Below are 15,861 nucleotides of genomic sequence, written 5' to 3'. Positions count from 1 at the left end.
ACCACTTACTGCAAATATGAATAAAATACTGATAAATCTTCTGTCTGAAAATTGTAACACTTTCTCATACTTTCTCTAACACCACCTTTATAATCAAATTACAAGCAAAAGAATAGGCTAAAAGTTCCAATTATTATTAAAGGGGCTAACAGAGGGAAGATACAAAAAGAGAGAGCCTGCCAAGAAGAGTAGGCATTTTATGGCTTACGTGGAGCAGCAGAAAGCAAAATGGAGATGCGGGGGATCGAACCCCGTGCCTCTCGCATGCAAAGCGAGCGCTCTACCATTTGAGCTACATCCCCCGTCGAATTTTAAGCTAAACAACATTTTATATAAATTTAATTTTATTCAAGTCCGTTCAACGTTGTCTTGGATTTTTTGGAAAAGATTCCTTTTTATTTGATTAGTTTAGTATATAAACCAATAATTTATATGTAAAAAAAAACCAATTTAAATTCACGTAATTATCAACAATTGCATTAATTTATCCATTTTCATAAAATATAAACATCAAAATCTGAAAAATTAAAAAAGAATACATAACTTTTAGACTAGATCAAATAAAAAGGAAAATTTTCCAAAAAAATCTACGACAAAGTTGAACAGACTTGGATAAAGGTTGAGTTATAGAGTTATGGTGAACTTCAATCTTTCATTTGTTCAACAAACGATGTTTGATTAACTGTCTGTCACCCTGTTATAGTGATGTTCAATCTTTGTTTTACTTTTTGGTGCAAGCATTGAGCTATCTTTAATATAATTCTCCAAAAAAAAGTTTAAAATCAGGCGGGGATTGGGCCAACCTTTTCTTGTGTTGGTCAAAATTTGGCAAGACAATTAGTTGAGACTTTTTGGACTAGTCAAAATAATAAAGAAAAGGTCCCCAAAGTTTCTATCTCTTCCAATCCCTGAACCGTAAAGGTGCAGCAAAAGGGGAAGATATAGCCTCGGAATCCCGACTCCACTTTCTATAAACTAAATCCCAAAGCCATGAATCTATACGCTCACGATCTCGCTTTATTTGATTTCACCAACTTCTCTGATAATCCTATCATCGATCACCCTTCATCTTTCGCTTCCTTTATCACTACATCTCCCAGTGATTCTGGTGATGTTGATGCTGGAAATAAACCAACTTCCACCGCTACTCCTAAGAGTCCACCAAAGCACCGCCATGACCGGACCTCGCCGTTGCCTTTGGGGATGGATTGGTCTTTACCTCCTCGCAGATGGGTATTTCCTCTTTTCTTCATTTCATTTCTCGTTTTAAGTGATTTTTGTTATTTCAAATGCTAAGGTTTTTTTTTTTTTTGAGATTTAATTTTGAATTAATTTGAGTTAAAAGTTCAAGTTTGAATCAGTACAAGAGGTTACCCATGACGGGTTTCGCTCTCCCCTTCCCCTCCTTTCTTTTTTATTTAATTGTTAATCTTACTTAAAAAGTGGAATTAAGAACAAGTTGAGCTGCTTGCTATAGGAATGTCCTTTTTTTTTATGCTTGGATTCATGAACATGGAAGATTGATGCGCTAGAGTTTTTTTTTTTTGTCTGTTTTACAGATTGTCATATAATTTTTTTCCCTAGTTAATTGTTAAGTTCCAATGAACGACGTGAACCACGATACCATTGTGACTGGCTAAGAAAATGATTTTCTGTTTGCTTCCTCGTACCATTGCATATTATGCTGCCTGAATCTTTTCCAAATCATTGTTATCATTGATTAGGTACAGGCTATTTGGCTGCTATGTAGCATGTCATTAACCTTAGTTTATGTAAAGTTCTATTTATTTGTGGCATTTTCCTTTCGGAAATTTGATTCATCTTCACCAATATCATTCTTTAATTTGAGTTTCATTGCAGGATGGGCGGGACACTGTTTGGCCTCACAATCCTCAGACAGGGTGGAGTTACTGTGTTACAATTCCTTCTTGGATTACTCTGCCAACATCTGGAGGTTCAGATATTGTCGTGGTACTACTTAATTTTCTTAGAAGAATTTTTCTTTTTAATTAGATCAAACTTAGTCATTTTCAATGAAATTTGTTCTTTTCATCTAACTATATTGCTATATGTTACTGCTCATGGTACACTAAAAAGATGTTTAGCAAGAAAAGCATGCTTAAGATGAGAGTGATGCAATATAGAGAGTATTTGAAAGGGATTGAAGTCAGGTTTATGAAGTATGTACATAGGAATGCTATGGTATTAGAAGGCATTAGGTGATGCTCACTAGGCCATTGGCCAATGGGAATGCATTAGTACTGCAGCCACTTCAGGGTTTGGGACAAGCTGGTCTGGTGAGGGAGAAAACAATAGCAAATCAACAGAAATAAGGATGAGAAACAAGTAAGATAGAAGTTTGAACTTTTGGAAAACTTAGGGTTAGATAAACCTTGGGTTCCTAAAGTCTATTAATTAGAAAAAAAAGATAATTGCAAATAGCAAAATAACCCTAGATTAAAACTCTAAAGATAACTTGTATTCCTAGCCATCCATCCATATGTCTAGTAATTAATCAATAAGACTACTATAATAAAATTGCATGATAGAAGTAGCTCCTAGGCACAAGCATCAAAATCAAAAGTTAAATTGAAAAAGAAGGAAATGAAATAGTAGAAAGTTCTCTTGATATACTGGGTATGCATATTTTGTTTTAAATCTTGGTCATATACATTACAAACATGATGACGTTAATGATTTTTTTCCCTTTTGCATTGTATTATCTGTATGTATTTCCTTTAGAGATTCTTTTCTTACTCTATTGGTGATTTTTCTCCTCATTTTTCATGATTGTTAAGTTCTAGTTATGGACTAGTTGCTTCAACTGTTTTGTATTTAACATTCATTGATGACAGTTTTACCGGGTTCAAGTTGGCATTCAATCACCAGAAGGCGTCACTACCACCCGGGAAATATTACGAAGATTTAGTGATTTTTTGAAGCTACTATCTGAAGTACGTTTTTGTACCTAATTTTATCATCTGAGAAAGTTTACTATCTTCTTTGTATCTCATGCTCTTTCGGCCATTATATTCTCATATGCCATATTTTGCTTCATTTTTAAAATTTGTTTATTGCATTTCTCATTTTTCCCGCTGTTTTCGCAGCTTAAGAAGATATTTCCCAAGAAAAATCTGCCTCCAGCTCCTCCAAAGAGAATTTTGAGGGTAAAAAACAGAACGCTGTTGGAGGAGGTAAGCTAAAAGATGTTTGTTTATTTTCCTTCACGGCAATTGAATCTTTATAATTGTAGGTCACTATGTGTTATCCTGAGCAAACAGTGCTGGAAAAATTAATCATGTTAGGCAGCCTAAAAGTTTAAAGGTTTATCTAATTTTTCTATGTATACATGCTTTAGTCCTTTAACAATCCAGGGAAAAGCAACTGACAATTCTTGTGTTATTGGTTGTGCTTGTGAGCCAGTGAATTTTGAGTAGTGTATTATGCACAGCTTTAACCCTTTTCTCATTATGTATAGGCAATCTGAAAATTGGTCACGTATTTGTGTTATTTTTTCGACATTAAATGGTGTTCATTCTCCTTTTGGTAATGCCTGAAATGAGCTTAGCTTATTTAGATACAATAGGAATAATAACATTCTCTAAATGGTTAGTTTATTGCAGAGAAGGTGTTCTTTGGAGGATTGGATGGAAAAACTTTTATCAGATATTGATATTTCCAGAAGTGTTTCAGTGGCAACATTTCTTGAGCTGGAAGCTGCTGCGAGGTCTTGTAGGTGTTACCTTGATGCCTCTTGTAAATGGATGAACATGTTTTTACGTCTTTATCTGCAGCCTGTATTTGTAGTTAGGATTAGACTATAAATTCACATTAAGTTATGCTTCATGATCTAAATGTTTTGTCTTGTTACAGCATTTGACAACAATCAATCTGATGCCATTTCTTCTGTTGGTAGTGTGGCTCCTTTATTTCTGTCCAAGAACTACTTAGATATTGATAATGCATCTGATCTTGATAATGCTTCTTCTGAGATATCTGAGCTTGGAACTCCAAGGCAGGGAAAGGATGGTTCTGCTGGTCCTTCCATGGAACATTCAATTTTGGAACCCAATTTGATTGAACCCTTACAGAAAAGTACGAAGAAAAAAGTGCATTCTGGACGTGAAAGTGACATTGCAGGAGATAAAGTTACTGAAAATAATACTGACAGGAGATTTCTTCGTGGAGATGGAGCAGAGCACTTGCCTGAACCGGATCATGGCAAAATGGATGGCCATGTTCGAAGATTGTCAATAGAAAGCATTGGAAGTGATTTAAGTTCAGTCCGAGCAAGTGAAATATCAAACTTGGGAATAGCTAGTTTGTTTGGTGATGGGTTACATGACATGCCTGAAAGTGCTGAAGCTTCTAGAAACTTGGATTCTCTTAGCCCTGACTTACAATTCCATAAAGATCTGCTTATCCTTTTTCTATCAGATGAGCGCCATAAATTAAAAAGGGTTCTTAATACGCTGCAGAGGAGACTAGCTACAGCAAATACAGACATGGAAGATCTTATATCAAGGTTGAATCAAGAAGTTGCAGTTAGACAGTTCCTTGTAACAAAGGTATTCTCAACTATAGTTGGGATGTAGAAGCCCTTTTAATGCAATTTCTATTTCATGATTGTGTTGATGAAGAAATCGGTATTACTCATTCATTCTTCATGCTCTGGTATATTTGCTTTTATATCTGCATTATGACTTCATTCCAACTTATTACATTTTCTGATCTTCTATTTTCTTTGATAAGAGTTATTTTTTCTTTTAGTTTGTAGATCTTAAATTGCCTGAGAACCTGTAAAGCTCTCAATGATATTAATTTTATTCCTCTCAATTGCCAAAAGGCTGAAAAAGACTATGGACCTTCAAATTGCTTCTTATTACTTTGAACTTGGATTTTCTCATATTAAATATGCAACAGTCTGATCCTTACCTTCTCAAGATGTTTAAATAAATTTTCTTCTGGAGTCTATGATGTTTGTCCAAACAATATGTAAAAGGAAGAGATGGTCAGCTTTTATGATCTGTGATCTTGATGTTATTTGGTACTTAACTGGTTAGGCAAATCCATTATGTTTTTAGACTTTGGGTTTGTGTTCACACTTTCAAAACTAGTATGTGTTAGATTTTGATAATTTTTTTGAAAGATAAATGTGTGGTGTGGAAATACTAGAAGTGTAAGATATCATTATATTGCTTTTTGCAGAACATCACTTGTTCTACTAGACAACTTCCTACTAGCCAAAAACAACTTAAGTACCTTTGTTTTATATATTATTTTTTGCAAGGACATGCATGTCTAGAAGAACACTCTTGCCATTCTAAAACATAATATAGGGGATATTTTAGCATTGTCCAATTAATAATTCCTTAAATGTAAGAGGAAGCTAATTCAGTTAACATTGCTTGTCTGAAATGTAGGACATTTCTGACAGAATAATTTCAAAAAATAAGCTGCACAGACAAATTGTTGAACCTTATTATGGGCACTCATTACAAATCATAATGGAGTTTGAAGGCTTGAAAACTAACTAGTTGCTGTGTTTAATTAGCCTGATGGTATACTGATATTGATGAGGATTAGAAGATTCAAATTGGATTCCTTATAAACCAAACATCGAGCTGAAATTTATTTCTCATATTTATAGACTTAGTAATACAAGTTAACTGCTATATGATCTTCTCTTAGGACCGAGAAATGGTTACTTGGAAAACCTTTCATTATAGCTTCAGTCTCAGTGTCTTGTGAACTAGGATGCTCTTGTTTATGGTTATATGATAACGGTATTAATGGTGTGGATATTGAGCTTGAACCAGCAAGGTTGTACATGAATTTTTTCCCTCCATTCTTGTTGTATTAGGTTCATACTTTCTGTAGCTAGAAAAAGAATTGTCTTAACGTACTTAATGAAGCTTAATTATAATTTGATTAGGCATGAGATGACTGACTTGATTTCATTTTCTCATGTAGGTTAAGGATTTGGAAGTGGAACTTGAAACCACTAGAGAGAATTGTGATGAAAACATGCAACAAGCTGTTTTGCTTGAAAGAGAAAGATTTACTCAAATGCAGTGGGATATGGAGTTGCTTCGGAAACAGTGTTTAGAAATGGAATTGAAATTAAAGAAGGAACAGGTTTCTTCTTCTGTTATTAACATTTTTTTTATTAGAACAGTTCTACTTAATTATGAAAATCTTTAATAAGGGTAAAAATGTTCCAGGATGAGAAGGCACACGTTGAGTCAGCAAAGTTATTATTGATGAAGGAGAGCAAAACGTTGCTGCAAGAGTTGGATGTTGCTAGAGAACAGCTTGCAGACTTGCAAAAACATCACGAGGAGTTAGAGGTGAAATCAAAAGCCGATGTAAAGCTCCTTGTTAAGGAGGTGAAATCTCTTCGAAGCTCTCAATCTGAATTGAAGCAAGAACTTAGCCGTGTGATGAAAGAAAAACTAGAATTGGAGGTAATCTATCATCTTTTTCTTCACAAAATTATACCAATACAGCAATACTATATCTGTTTCCTTTTTACCTTTTTCTTGTGGAATAATATTAAATTATGAAAGGAGCCACTATTTTATTTATATATATAAAATCTATTGAATCAACTAGCTTCAAAGGAATCATTCTGCATTACGTATCTAGCCCCTTCCATCAATTTTTGATGTTCTTGATTCACTTCTCTTTGATTGTCCTTTGTTTTAAGCAAAAAGCAAGGGGGGGTTTTCCCTGACTATTTTCAGCATCTTCCTCGTTACTTTTGGGTCAGATAAATTGGTTGTATATCTTGTCCAAGGGCCAGGCCTTGGACAAGGTTTTTATTTTTTGCCCAGCGAAGCCTAGGTTTATTTTTCTGAGTACTACTTTTGACCTAATTTTAATCTTAAAATGTCAATATATTTTTAACATTAAAAATAAAAAGGGCCTTTGAGGCCTTACACATTGGATCAGGACTTGGGCAAGGATTTTCCTTTCCAATAGGATTGGCCTTGCCTGGCCCATGGACACCTCAATTGGTTGTTTCAGTGGTTTATTCCCTACTTTTGAGCCTTATGGTAAAGTCATTCTAAGTAAGAAACATCTCATTCTGTTGTTCCATGTGCATTTTTCAGAGGGTTATGCAGAAGGAAAAGAAAAGGATGGAGCATGCCAATGCTGCCAATGCTAAACTGCTTCACGAGTGCAATCTTCTTTGGGATCGGCTCCAAGAATGCAGTGTTAATTTCCTCAGTGAGGAAGAGGATAAGTTGAATGTTGATACTTCATCTCCATCTGATGCTCTGGATCTCTTAACAACTTCTGATAATCGAATTGGTCTCCTTCTTGCTGAGGTATCCTTTGTGCCTGAACTTAGAGTTATGAACTTTTTTTTTACATTCTGTTGAAACTCTTTCTCTCAGAAAGTTTGGCATTTGGAGTGGCTGTTTATTCAAGGTTTGGAAATTGTCGCTTATTATGATAGTTACAAAACTGCTTTCTAACTAGCATGGGTGTATGCGTCCATGCATTTCTCTTATCCGTATGTCTACTGTTTTATACACCAGATATTGTTTGAAGCAATTAAACCAGTAGCTGCCCCCTTTTTATTGTTGTCAATTCTTGCTTTATAGAATATAGCCAAAGCTCAATAGAAGAGAATTTCTAGGTTATAGGTGTGGAATTAGGGCTTAAAGGAGCCATTTAACTTTCAAACTAGAAAAAGAAGAGCTTGTTTTGACTTGGATCTGCTCCTAAGATGTGGTGGAATGATGTTTTATGAAAATAAGGGTGGGGGATGGGGATTGTATATCTAACAACATAACTTTTGGAATGTCCTTCAAAAATAGTAATGTTTTCCTTCGTTCGTTTTGTGGTGCAATCACCGTGTCCTTTTTCTCTTTCCCGAAATGATATATGACAATCTTTGATCAACTGTCTGGTCTGATCCTCTCACCGGCTAAGTTGGCACCTAGTATTCCTATGTTTATGCGAATTAGTTTGCATGTTGACGTGCATAGTCTTCTATGTAACTGCTTCGTAGAATTAGTTGAAAATAAAACAGTTTCCGAGAGCTGACTGCTTTGAGTATGTACAGGCACAGCTCCTTGCACAAGATGTAGAAAATTCGGTGGTTAGATCGGAAGAGAGCCATAAGATGAAAGACGGTGATAAAAGAATTGATGACGAGCTGAGGAAGATGCTAACAGATATGTTTGTTGATAATGCAAGATTAAGGAAGCAAGTGAACTCGGTAGTACGTTGTGCTCTCAATGCATATGTGAAGACTGACGAAGATGATGATGATGATGATAGTGAAGAAGAAGAGGTAGAGGAAGAGGAGGAAACCCATTTGAGGAAAACTGTTCTGAGCAAATTCTTGTAAAGATATAAACTGTAGATGATAACAAATAGTGAATTGATATTTGTTTCTGAATTCAAGATAATCTTCTCATTCCTGTATTACTACTGCACATTTGCCGTATAGCTACAATTTTTTTTATTATTTAATTATTTATCCTTTATTTACATTACAAATGGGGAAGATGATTACATCAATAATAACTGACCGATACATTAGTAAAAAAATCAGTTGATCCAAAAATCAATACAAATAAAATAAATTGAGCTAAAGTTTTGATTAAATTGAATTTTGTAAGCTTGACTACAGACTTGATTCCCAAACATTTTATTTATTTTGAGCATTAGTATAATTTTATTTGCCTCAATAAAAAATAACAGGGGAAAGTGCGGGTCATTCTACGCCAAAGTGCCAACCTTGTTTCAACCACTGAAATAACTCAATCCAGAAATCATTTCTTTGATTGTTCAAGAGTAGAAATAAATAAATGGATACATGCTTAAATGTTATAAGTATTATCAATTATTAAAAATATATATATATATATATATTAATCTCTATACATCAAATTAAAATGTAAATTGAACTATTAAAAATTCCATTCATTTCGCTGAAACCATTTTTATTATTTAAAGCTAACATGGTTGATAAAATAACCAAACAGTATAAATAATTTTTAACAAAGAGACCTATTTGCTGTTTAATTTATTGTGTAGAAACTAATTTAACTATTTTTAAATAAAAAGCAAAATATAATCCAGACCTCCATGGTACTTTTACCACCTCCTTAACAATTAAACCAACCAAACAGTTTAGAGAAATAACACAATCTAGAAATCTAATTCTTATTCACAATTTTTAACCAACCAAACATCGTAATATCTATTCCATTCAGCAAACCAAACATGCTGTTACATTTATAGTTCATTTGTAAAAAGTTCAGTCCCAAACACTTCTATGCTCATCTAAATGCGTACAAAAGGAGAAAATTGAATTCTAAATGTTGAAATATAGTGAGAAAAGAAAAATTATATATCTCAAAATCACAATACATGCCTGTGCTGGAAAACACAGTTTGCACTTGGGGATATGCATATATTCTCTCTCTTTGTCTTCAACATGGAGAATCCTGTCCTGCATTAGCAGTCCAAAGTAGAGCCTTGGAGTGGGTGTGGAAAATTACATTACTTGTCCCCACCACCTCCAAACATCCCCATCATGTCTTTGGTAGAACCCATTTGCTTCATCAAGTTCTGCAACCCACCCATACCCCCAATTTGCTTTAACATCTGCGGAGGCAGGACCTTGCTCATGTGCTGTGCATTCATGTTCCGAGACAACGCACTCATTTCACCCTTCTTTGGAATTTTCAGCCCCTTCATCTTGCTCCATATCTTTGCTAGCCGCTTGTACTCCTCCATCATTTCCATTACCTCTCGAATATGACGTCCCGACCCCCGCGCTATTCGCATCATCCTTGATTCATTCATGAGCTTGGGATTTGAGCTATCCAACTCTGTATCAAATTAACAATCAACACCACTCATGATCCTAAACTTTAGCAGCATGACATGTACTGAGAAATTGAATAAAGCAGAGCATTCACTCACCTTCATTCGTCATTGAGTCCATCATGGTCATGTAGCGCTTGATCTTTGCCTGGCTTTCTTTTTCACGACCTTTCGGCATTAGTTCAGCACTAAATCCTGGAAGCATTGAGAAAACCTGCAGACAGCAACCGATGTAAAGAATTAGAATAAAGTTACCATTGGACGGGGTCATGGGGAAGTGGATCACCATCCAAAAGCTTATGCATACACTATGTGCCCCTGATTTAAATACTTATAACAATCTAGTAATCAAGCAAAGCAGGAAAGACGATGCATGATGATAAGCATGTAACCTTGAAATTCGTAGATACAACAAGCAATCTAAATGCAGGGAGTATTTGCATGACAGGAAAAACCAGAGAACTCACAGCAACAAGATTGATATTTTCTCAACACTTTGAAACAGGCTAGGAATATCAGAACTTGTTTATACCAAAATTTCCAGAACACTTCTAAATTTAGCTCATTGGATCGTTAAAGTACATACAAGGTTGATTACAAGGCAACAGTTTCTCCATGAAGGAACTAACTAAGATCTGGGAACACTTAAGGGATTTCCAACTCTGTGATATAGTTTTTTATGTCAAGAGTAAGCAACTCTTGCATCAAGCTTATTTATTATGATTATACTAAAAGAATCTTATCCCCTCCCTGATACCAAAGTTATGATATCCATTTCTCTTCTACAAAATGTTTAGTAGTTTAAACTAACAAGTCACCTATTGAGAAGGCTGTTTATCAAACTTTCTAGAAGAAAGTATTATAATCTACTAATTACTTTCACCAAAAATTTTCAGCAAACGGAAAAACTTAGAAAAACGTCTAACATCAAACATAAATAGAAATTAAAAGTTTGCAGAATGGGAAATTATGTAGATATCTCCTAAATTCTAAGACGGGTGCAAGCTACCAAATTGAACACTCAAATACATCAGAGCATTTGAAAATGCAATACAGAAGAATCACTAAAAGGCACACCCATTAACACAAAATAACCAAACTTCAATTTTACTAAAACAAAAGGGCAACAGAAGGAAGATGGAAGTCAAAGAGAGTGGTATAAGAATAACCTGCCCAATTGGACCCATTTTGAGTATGTTTTGAAATTGCTCATACATAATCCTTAAGGTAAAGTTCCCTTCTGAAAGCTTTTGGAGAAGCTCAGGTTGTTGATCCATGGGAACAACTTCATGAATTTTGTCCATGAATCCAGACCAGTCACCCATGCCTATTCAGAATGATAATCACCAAGACAGTGTTTCAAACAATCATCACCATTTTGAAATCCATGACTTCTGCATTTAAAAGAATACATAACAGGAAAAGGAGATATATACCTAAAAGACGGCTTACAAATGGCTTAACATCAAACACTTCAAACTCATCCATGTGCTCTCCAGTTCCTATAAATATGACAGGACTCTTAGTAGCAGCAACCCTGGTAGAAGTCACAAATCAAGAAGCACACAAATCAGGAGAACCCAACCTAATGGAAGCAAGGCAAATGCTATCTTGAGTAGGACATAAAAAATGAAGGCAAGAACAGTCATAACACTTACGCACTGAGAGCACCACCACCCTTTGCATGACCATCCATTTTTGTGACAATTACAGCACCAACTGCAACACTTTGTTTAAATGCTTGAGCTTGATCAAAAGCAGCTTGACCTATACTACTATCCATAACAAAAATAACAAGATCTGGTTTCTGGAACATAAAACAGAAGTAAAAAATAATTAAGGGAATATTAGCATCAATTATCCTGAAACAAAATGAACATTTAAAATCTGAACAATACCGTTGCTTCAGAGACTTGACGCATTTCCTCAAATAGGGCAGCCTCCTGTTTATGGCGCCCACTGGTATCCACAATTACAAGATCGCAATTTTCTTTCTTAAACCTCTCAACACCTTCCACAGCAATTTTCACAGGATCTGACTCCATGTAGCTGCATGAATAGCAGAAAACACCATTAAAGACATTCTGCAGATAAAACCCACGGCAGTAATCATGACAATAAATGAAAACCAGTGATTTGAATCTAACAGGGTAGAAAGCATTATGAGCACAAAATACATAGAAATGTGTACACATGCATTACATATACAAGAAACAGAAAAACAAACTAGCTGAATGCATGTATTTTCATGCTTCCCTCTTATGCCCTTCTATGTATTTAAAAGACATTCCAGTAACTAGGTACACAAGTCATTATTGTTGAAAATTACCTAGAGTCAACATTATTCCTCACTTCCCCGACCTAAGAATTAAAGAACTTCAAATCAAACTACCTTTATATAAAACAAACAATCAAACCAGATTCTAAACTTCAATCCGCAACTACAAGTAGGGGACACATGCAATGCTATGGCTGCTATTTTGCAGTTTCAGCTCTCTTCACCATAGATATCCAAGGCCAGTATTTACCGGGTCCACAATTAACTGCAGTAGAATTTAGGGTAAACTAGAAAAATAGTCACATATCTTTATTTAAGTTTACGTTTTGGTCACTGATGTTTCAATTGTAACAATTTGGTCACAGACATTATCAATTGATAACAATTTGGTCACTGGTCTCTGTTAGTTGCCATTAAGTGGTGGAAATTGCTTAAATATTAAAAAAAAATGAAAATCATTTAAAATTTGAAAAAACAAATTGCTTAAATATGTGGAAATGACATGGCCTCCACATGGCCATTTAATGGCTTCCGTGCTGCCAGCTATGATTTCCGTCTACCACTTAACGGAAACTAACAGACCAGTGACCAAATTGTTATAAATTGATAACGTTTGTGATCAAATTCTTACAGTTGAAACATCGGTGACCAAAACGTAAACTTAAACAAAGATATGTGACTATTTTTCTAGTTTACCCTAGAATTTATTATATCCATAACTACTATAAATGCGATGCGACCGAAAACACATTCACAGCTGCAATTTACATCCTTGACCACAACAATGAATACAAAAGAAGAAAGTACCTTCCATAAAATGGAATCTTAGCTTTAGTGGCATTCTGCTTCAATTGATCAAAAGCACCAGCTCTGAATGTATCAGCACAGACTAGAGCTGGTTTCCAACCTTTTTTCTGATGATAATAGGCATATTTTGTACATGTAGTTGTTTTTCCAGACCCTGAAAATTTTTAACGAAGAAAAATCAACTTCAAAATTCAAGTATTCCATACGGCCTTACCAACACATTCAGAACACAGCAAAAGCTTTCACAACAATGGGCAAAGGCAGCCTCACTACCAATTGGAACATAATTCAACCTACATGAGGATGTAAACAAAGCTTACCTTGTAAACCAACAAACATCACAACACTCGTTTTCCCTTTCTTCGGTGTGAAAGCCGGCTTCCCAGGATCCAACATCTTACAAAGTTCATTAAAAATTGCCTATAGCAATAAACAAACCCTTTTTAGAACCAGATATACCTCTAATACAAGAATCAGAGCATGAACCAAGACAATTTCTTTTGTTAAGTGTTGGATCAAAAGTTACCCAATTACATGAAGTTTTCACGTTAAAATAAAATGAAATAATAGAAGAGAGCCATTAAGTCAAATGTTATCAGCATTTTGGATTAAAAGCAGACAAAAACAAAAACCAGAGCTTCAATAAATCTCATTAACATCATTAATTTTAGCATAGAATTAATAAACATTCTAAGATCATGAAAGGAGAAAAAAGAGGAAATTCTCAAAATTTATAAAATAATTCACATTTTTACTAGCAAAATCCCATACAATAATTCAAAATACTAATATTCAAATATAAAACCCTAAATCGTGGTTTAAATCCACCGAAATTCTCAATTCGAAGGAAAAAAAACAAAAAGATTCAGAATATGAAATAAACCTGTTGGATGATTTTTCGCTTGTTATGACCGGCAGCTAGATCATCAAGATTGACGATCTTCTTAATATTAGTTTGCATATCACGAACGAGCTTGAATTGAACATCGGATTGAAGAAGAGCTCTGGTGATTTCATTGAGGCATTCGTTTAAAACCTTCTCATCGATTATCGTGGCATTGCTCATCTGTTGTATCGCCCGGGAGATGCTCCCCCCTAATTGTGCTAACACCATCTTCGCTAAACTTTTCTGGAGAAAATCGAATGAGATTTCTGTCCGTGAGAGTTTTGAAGAATTTAGGGTTTTTCCTAAAAAAATGAAAAATAATTTTTGAGAAATCTGATGTAAGGGAAAGGGTATCAAATGGGAGAGATCAAAAATGAGGTAAAGTCAGTGTGGGGAGGAAACCGTAATGATTGAGATATCTCAATATTGGGCTAGGTTTTTGACCACCCAACCCAATCTTTACTTAGCTTTTATTTTCTTATTCCAAGGGATGAGTTCGGATTTGATTTTTTATTTTTATTTTTCTATGTTTATTTTGAGTTTTAGATTTATGTATTTATTTTGACAAAGTGAACGTTATTTTATAATTTTCAAGTATTATTTTGTAAAATATCAAATAATATTTACAAATATTTCTAAGAAAAATTCACTTTTAAGTAAATAATAAATAATTCTTATATAGTATTTTTTTTAAAATATTTTTATAAAAATTTTGAAGTTATTTTATTATTTTAAGTATAAAACATTTTTCTCATTAGCAAAACTAAAATTAATTATAAATTTGTTGACACAAGAATTCAAGGAAAGAGACAATAAAAAAAAATGTGGTGGTGCTAAGAAGACCAATTCACTTAAACAGGCAAAAAATCGAAAAAGTAAGGGAGTAAAGTAGAGGAGATTGTGAAGATAAGGAAGATAGAGTGCTAGAGATATTGCTTAGGGTTGTTGATGGGGAAAAAGATCCCTTCTTCATAATTCCTTAGAGTATATATAGGAGAGATGTAACAATCCTAACCCGTATCTGTCACCGGAACAGGGTTACGGAGTATTACAGGACAATGGAATAGTAAATCATTCAAATCATACATTAATACAAACATAATCAAATTGCTTGGACCTTAAGAAACTCAAATACTAACCAAAATACAAAATCAAAATGACTTCAATCAGGTCAAAAACACATCAAAACCAACCTAATATGTGCCTAACCAATGTACCCTCATTGGTACCACAATTATATACAATTTAATCTCAAAATACACATTAATTCAATTCATCAACTCATTCAAGCAATACCAAATCAAAATACCTAAAAAAGTTACTACAACCACAACAAATCAAATATATGTAAGCCACACATACTAGCATAACAACTATACCTGTAACACCCCTAATCCGTATCTATTGCCAGAATAGGATTATAGAGCATTACCAGAGTTTACAAATCAATTTACAGACATTTCATTTCATCAAGCATTCATATTTAAAATCAATCAAAATCAAAACATTAATGAGCTAACGTTGGCCAATTTAACTTATAAATGTCATTCAATGCATTATTCCCCTGACATGCATAAACTCAACATTCAAGTTAGTTCAATAATTTCCATGTATCAATAATATATATACCAAGATTAATGAGCTCGTTAATTCCATGATTTTCATTCCCTTGTTATTTTTCCATATTTATCCCGTTGAACTACTCGAAATTTCAATGGATTTTCAGGGGTACACTTTAGTGTACAAATCCGGGTCCTTCAATTCATATTCATGTGCGCACATTTCCATTTTAGAGAGCACACTCCCGCGAACCTCATCCTTATAGTGGGATTACCAGTCCAGGCTAAATCCCCTGTAATATAAACTTATAGAGTATTGTCAGGATTACCAGTCCAGGCTAAATCCCCTGCAATAACAATTACTCTAATGAGCTTGGATCTGAATTACCAGTCTAGGCTAAATTCAGACCCTAATTCGGATTACCCGTCCGGGCTAAATCCAATTACCACATATTCTTCGGGAGGGCTATATCAGAATA

At 34.5% G+C, this 15,861-nt stretch overlaps 2 protein-coding genes and 1 non-coding gene across 3 annotated transcripts; 1 reads left to right on the top strand and 2 right to left on the bottom strand.

The window, feature by feature from the left end:
- Positions 1–229: 229 nt before the first annotated feature.
- On the bottom strand, positions 230–302 carry TRNAA-UGC (transfer RNA alanine (anticodon UGC)). Its single transcript has one exon. It is a non-coding gene; the product is annotated as a tRNA-Ala (tRNA).
- Positions 303–790: 488 nt separating this feature from the next.
- Positions 791–8,517, top strand: LOC105777233 (PX domain-containing protein EREX). The gene is made up of 10 exons (XM_012600373.2): positions 791–1,233; positions 1,861–1,971; positions 2,856–2,954; positions 3,108–3,194; positions 3,624–3,732; positions 3,874–4,568; positions 5,974–6,138; positions 6,225–6,467; positions 7,116–7,334; positions 8,078–8,517. Exons 1-10 carry the CDS (start codon positions 991–993, stop codon positions 8,363–8,365), a joined length of 2,259 nt encoding a protein of 752 aa, XP_012455827.1. The 5' UTR covers positions 791–990; the 3' UTR covers positions 8,366–8,517.
- A 679-nt stretch (positions 8,518–9,196) lies between these two features.
- Positions 9,197–14,266, bottom strand: LOC105777214 (signal recognition particle 54 kDa protein 2). Its single transcript, XM_012600341.2, has 9 exons — positions 13,821–14,266; positions 13,258–13,357; positions 12,938–13,091; positions 11,751–11,901; positions 11,511–11,659; positions 11,289–11,389; positions 11,022–11,179; positions 9,952–10,066; positions 9,197–9,857 (listed from the first exon to the last, which is right to left on the bottom strand). Exons 1-9 carry the CDS (start codon positions 14,049–14,051, stop codon positions 9,526–9,528), a joined length of 1,491 nt encoding a protein of 496 aa, XP_012455795.1. The 5' UTR covers positions 14,052–14,266; the 3' UTR covers positions 9,197–9,525.
- Positions 14,267–15,861: the final 1,595 nt, after the last annotated feature.

Source organism: Gossypium raimondii, chromosome 10 (genome assembly GCF_025698545.1).
Source record: "Gossypium raimondii isolate GPD5lz chromosome 10, ASM2569854v1, whole genome shotgun sequence".
NCBI classification, from domain to species: Eukaryota; Viridiplantae; Streptophyta; class Magnoliopsida; order Malvales; family Malvaceae; genus Gossypium; species Gossypium raimondii.
The sequence above is the reverse complement of the archived record's forward strand: the minus strand, read 5'-3'. Positions and strand labels throughout refer to the sequence as shown.

Bases quoted from the DNA above. Each gene is read 5' to 3' on its own strand.
- LOC105777214 (XM_012600341.2), bottom strand. From the start codon at position 14,051: ATGGTGTTAGCACAATTAGGGGGGAGCATCTCCCGGGCGATACAACAG. The intron at 13,358-13,820 runs GTTTATTTCATA...TTATTGCTATAG, and splicing joins AGCGAAAAATCATCCAACAG to GCAATTTTTAATGAACTTTG. The intron at 11,902-12,937 runs GTACTTTCTTCT...CTATTCATGCAG, and splicing joins AAGATTCCATTTTATGGAAG to CTACATGGAGTCAGATCCTG.
- LOC105777233 (XM_012600373.2), top strand. From the start codon at position 991: ATGAATCTATACGCTCACGATCTCGCTTTATTTGATTTCACCAACTTC. The intron at 1,234-1,860 runs GTATTTCCTCTT...GTTTCATTGCAG, and splicing joins CTTTACCTCCTCGCAGATGG to GATGGGCGGGACACTGTTTG. The intron at 3,733-3,873 runs GTAGGTGTTACC...GTCTTGTTACAG, and splicing joins GGAAGCTGCTGCGAGGTCTT to CATTTGACAACAATCAATCT.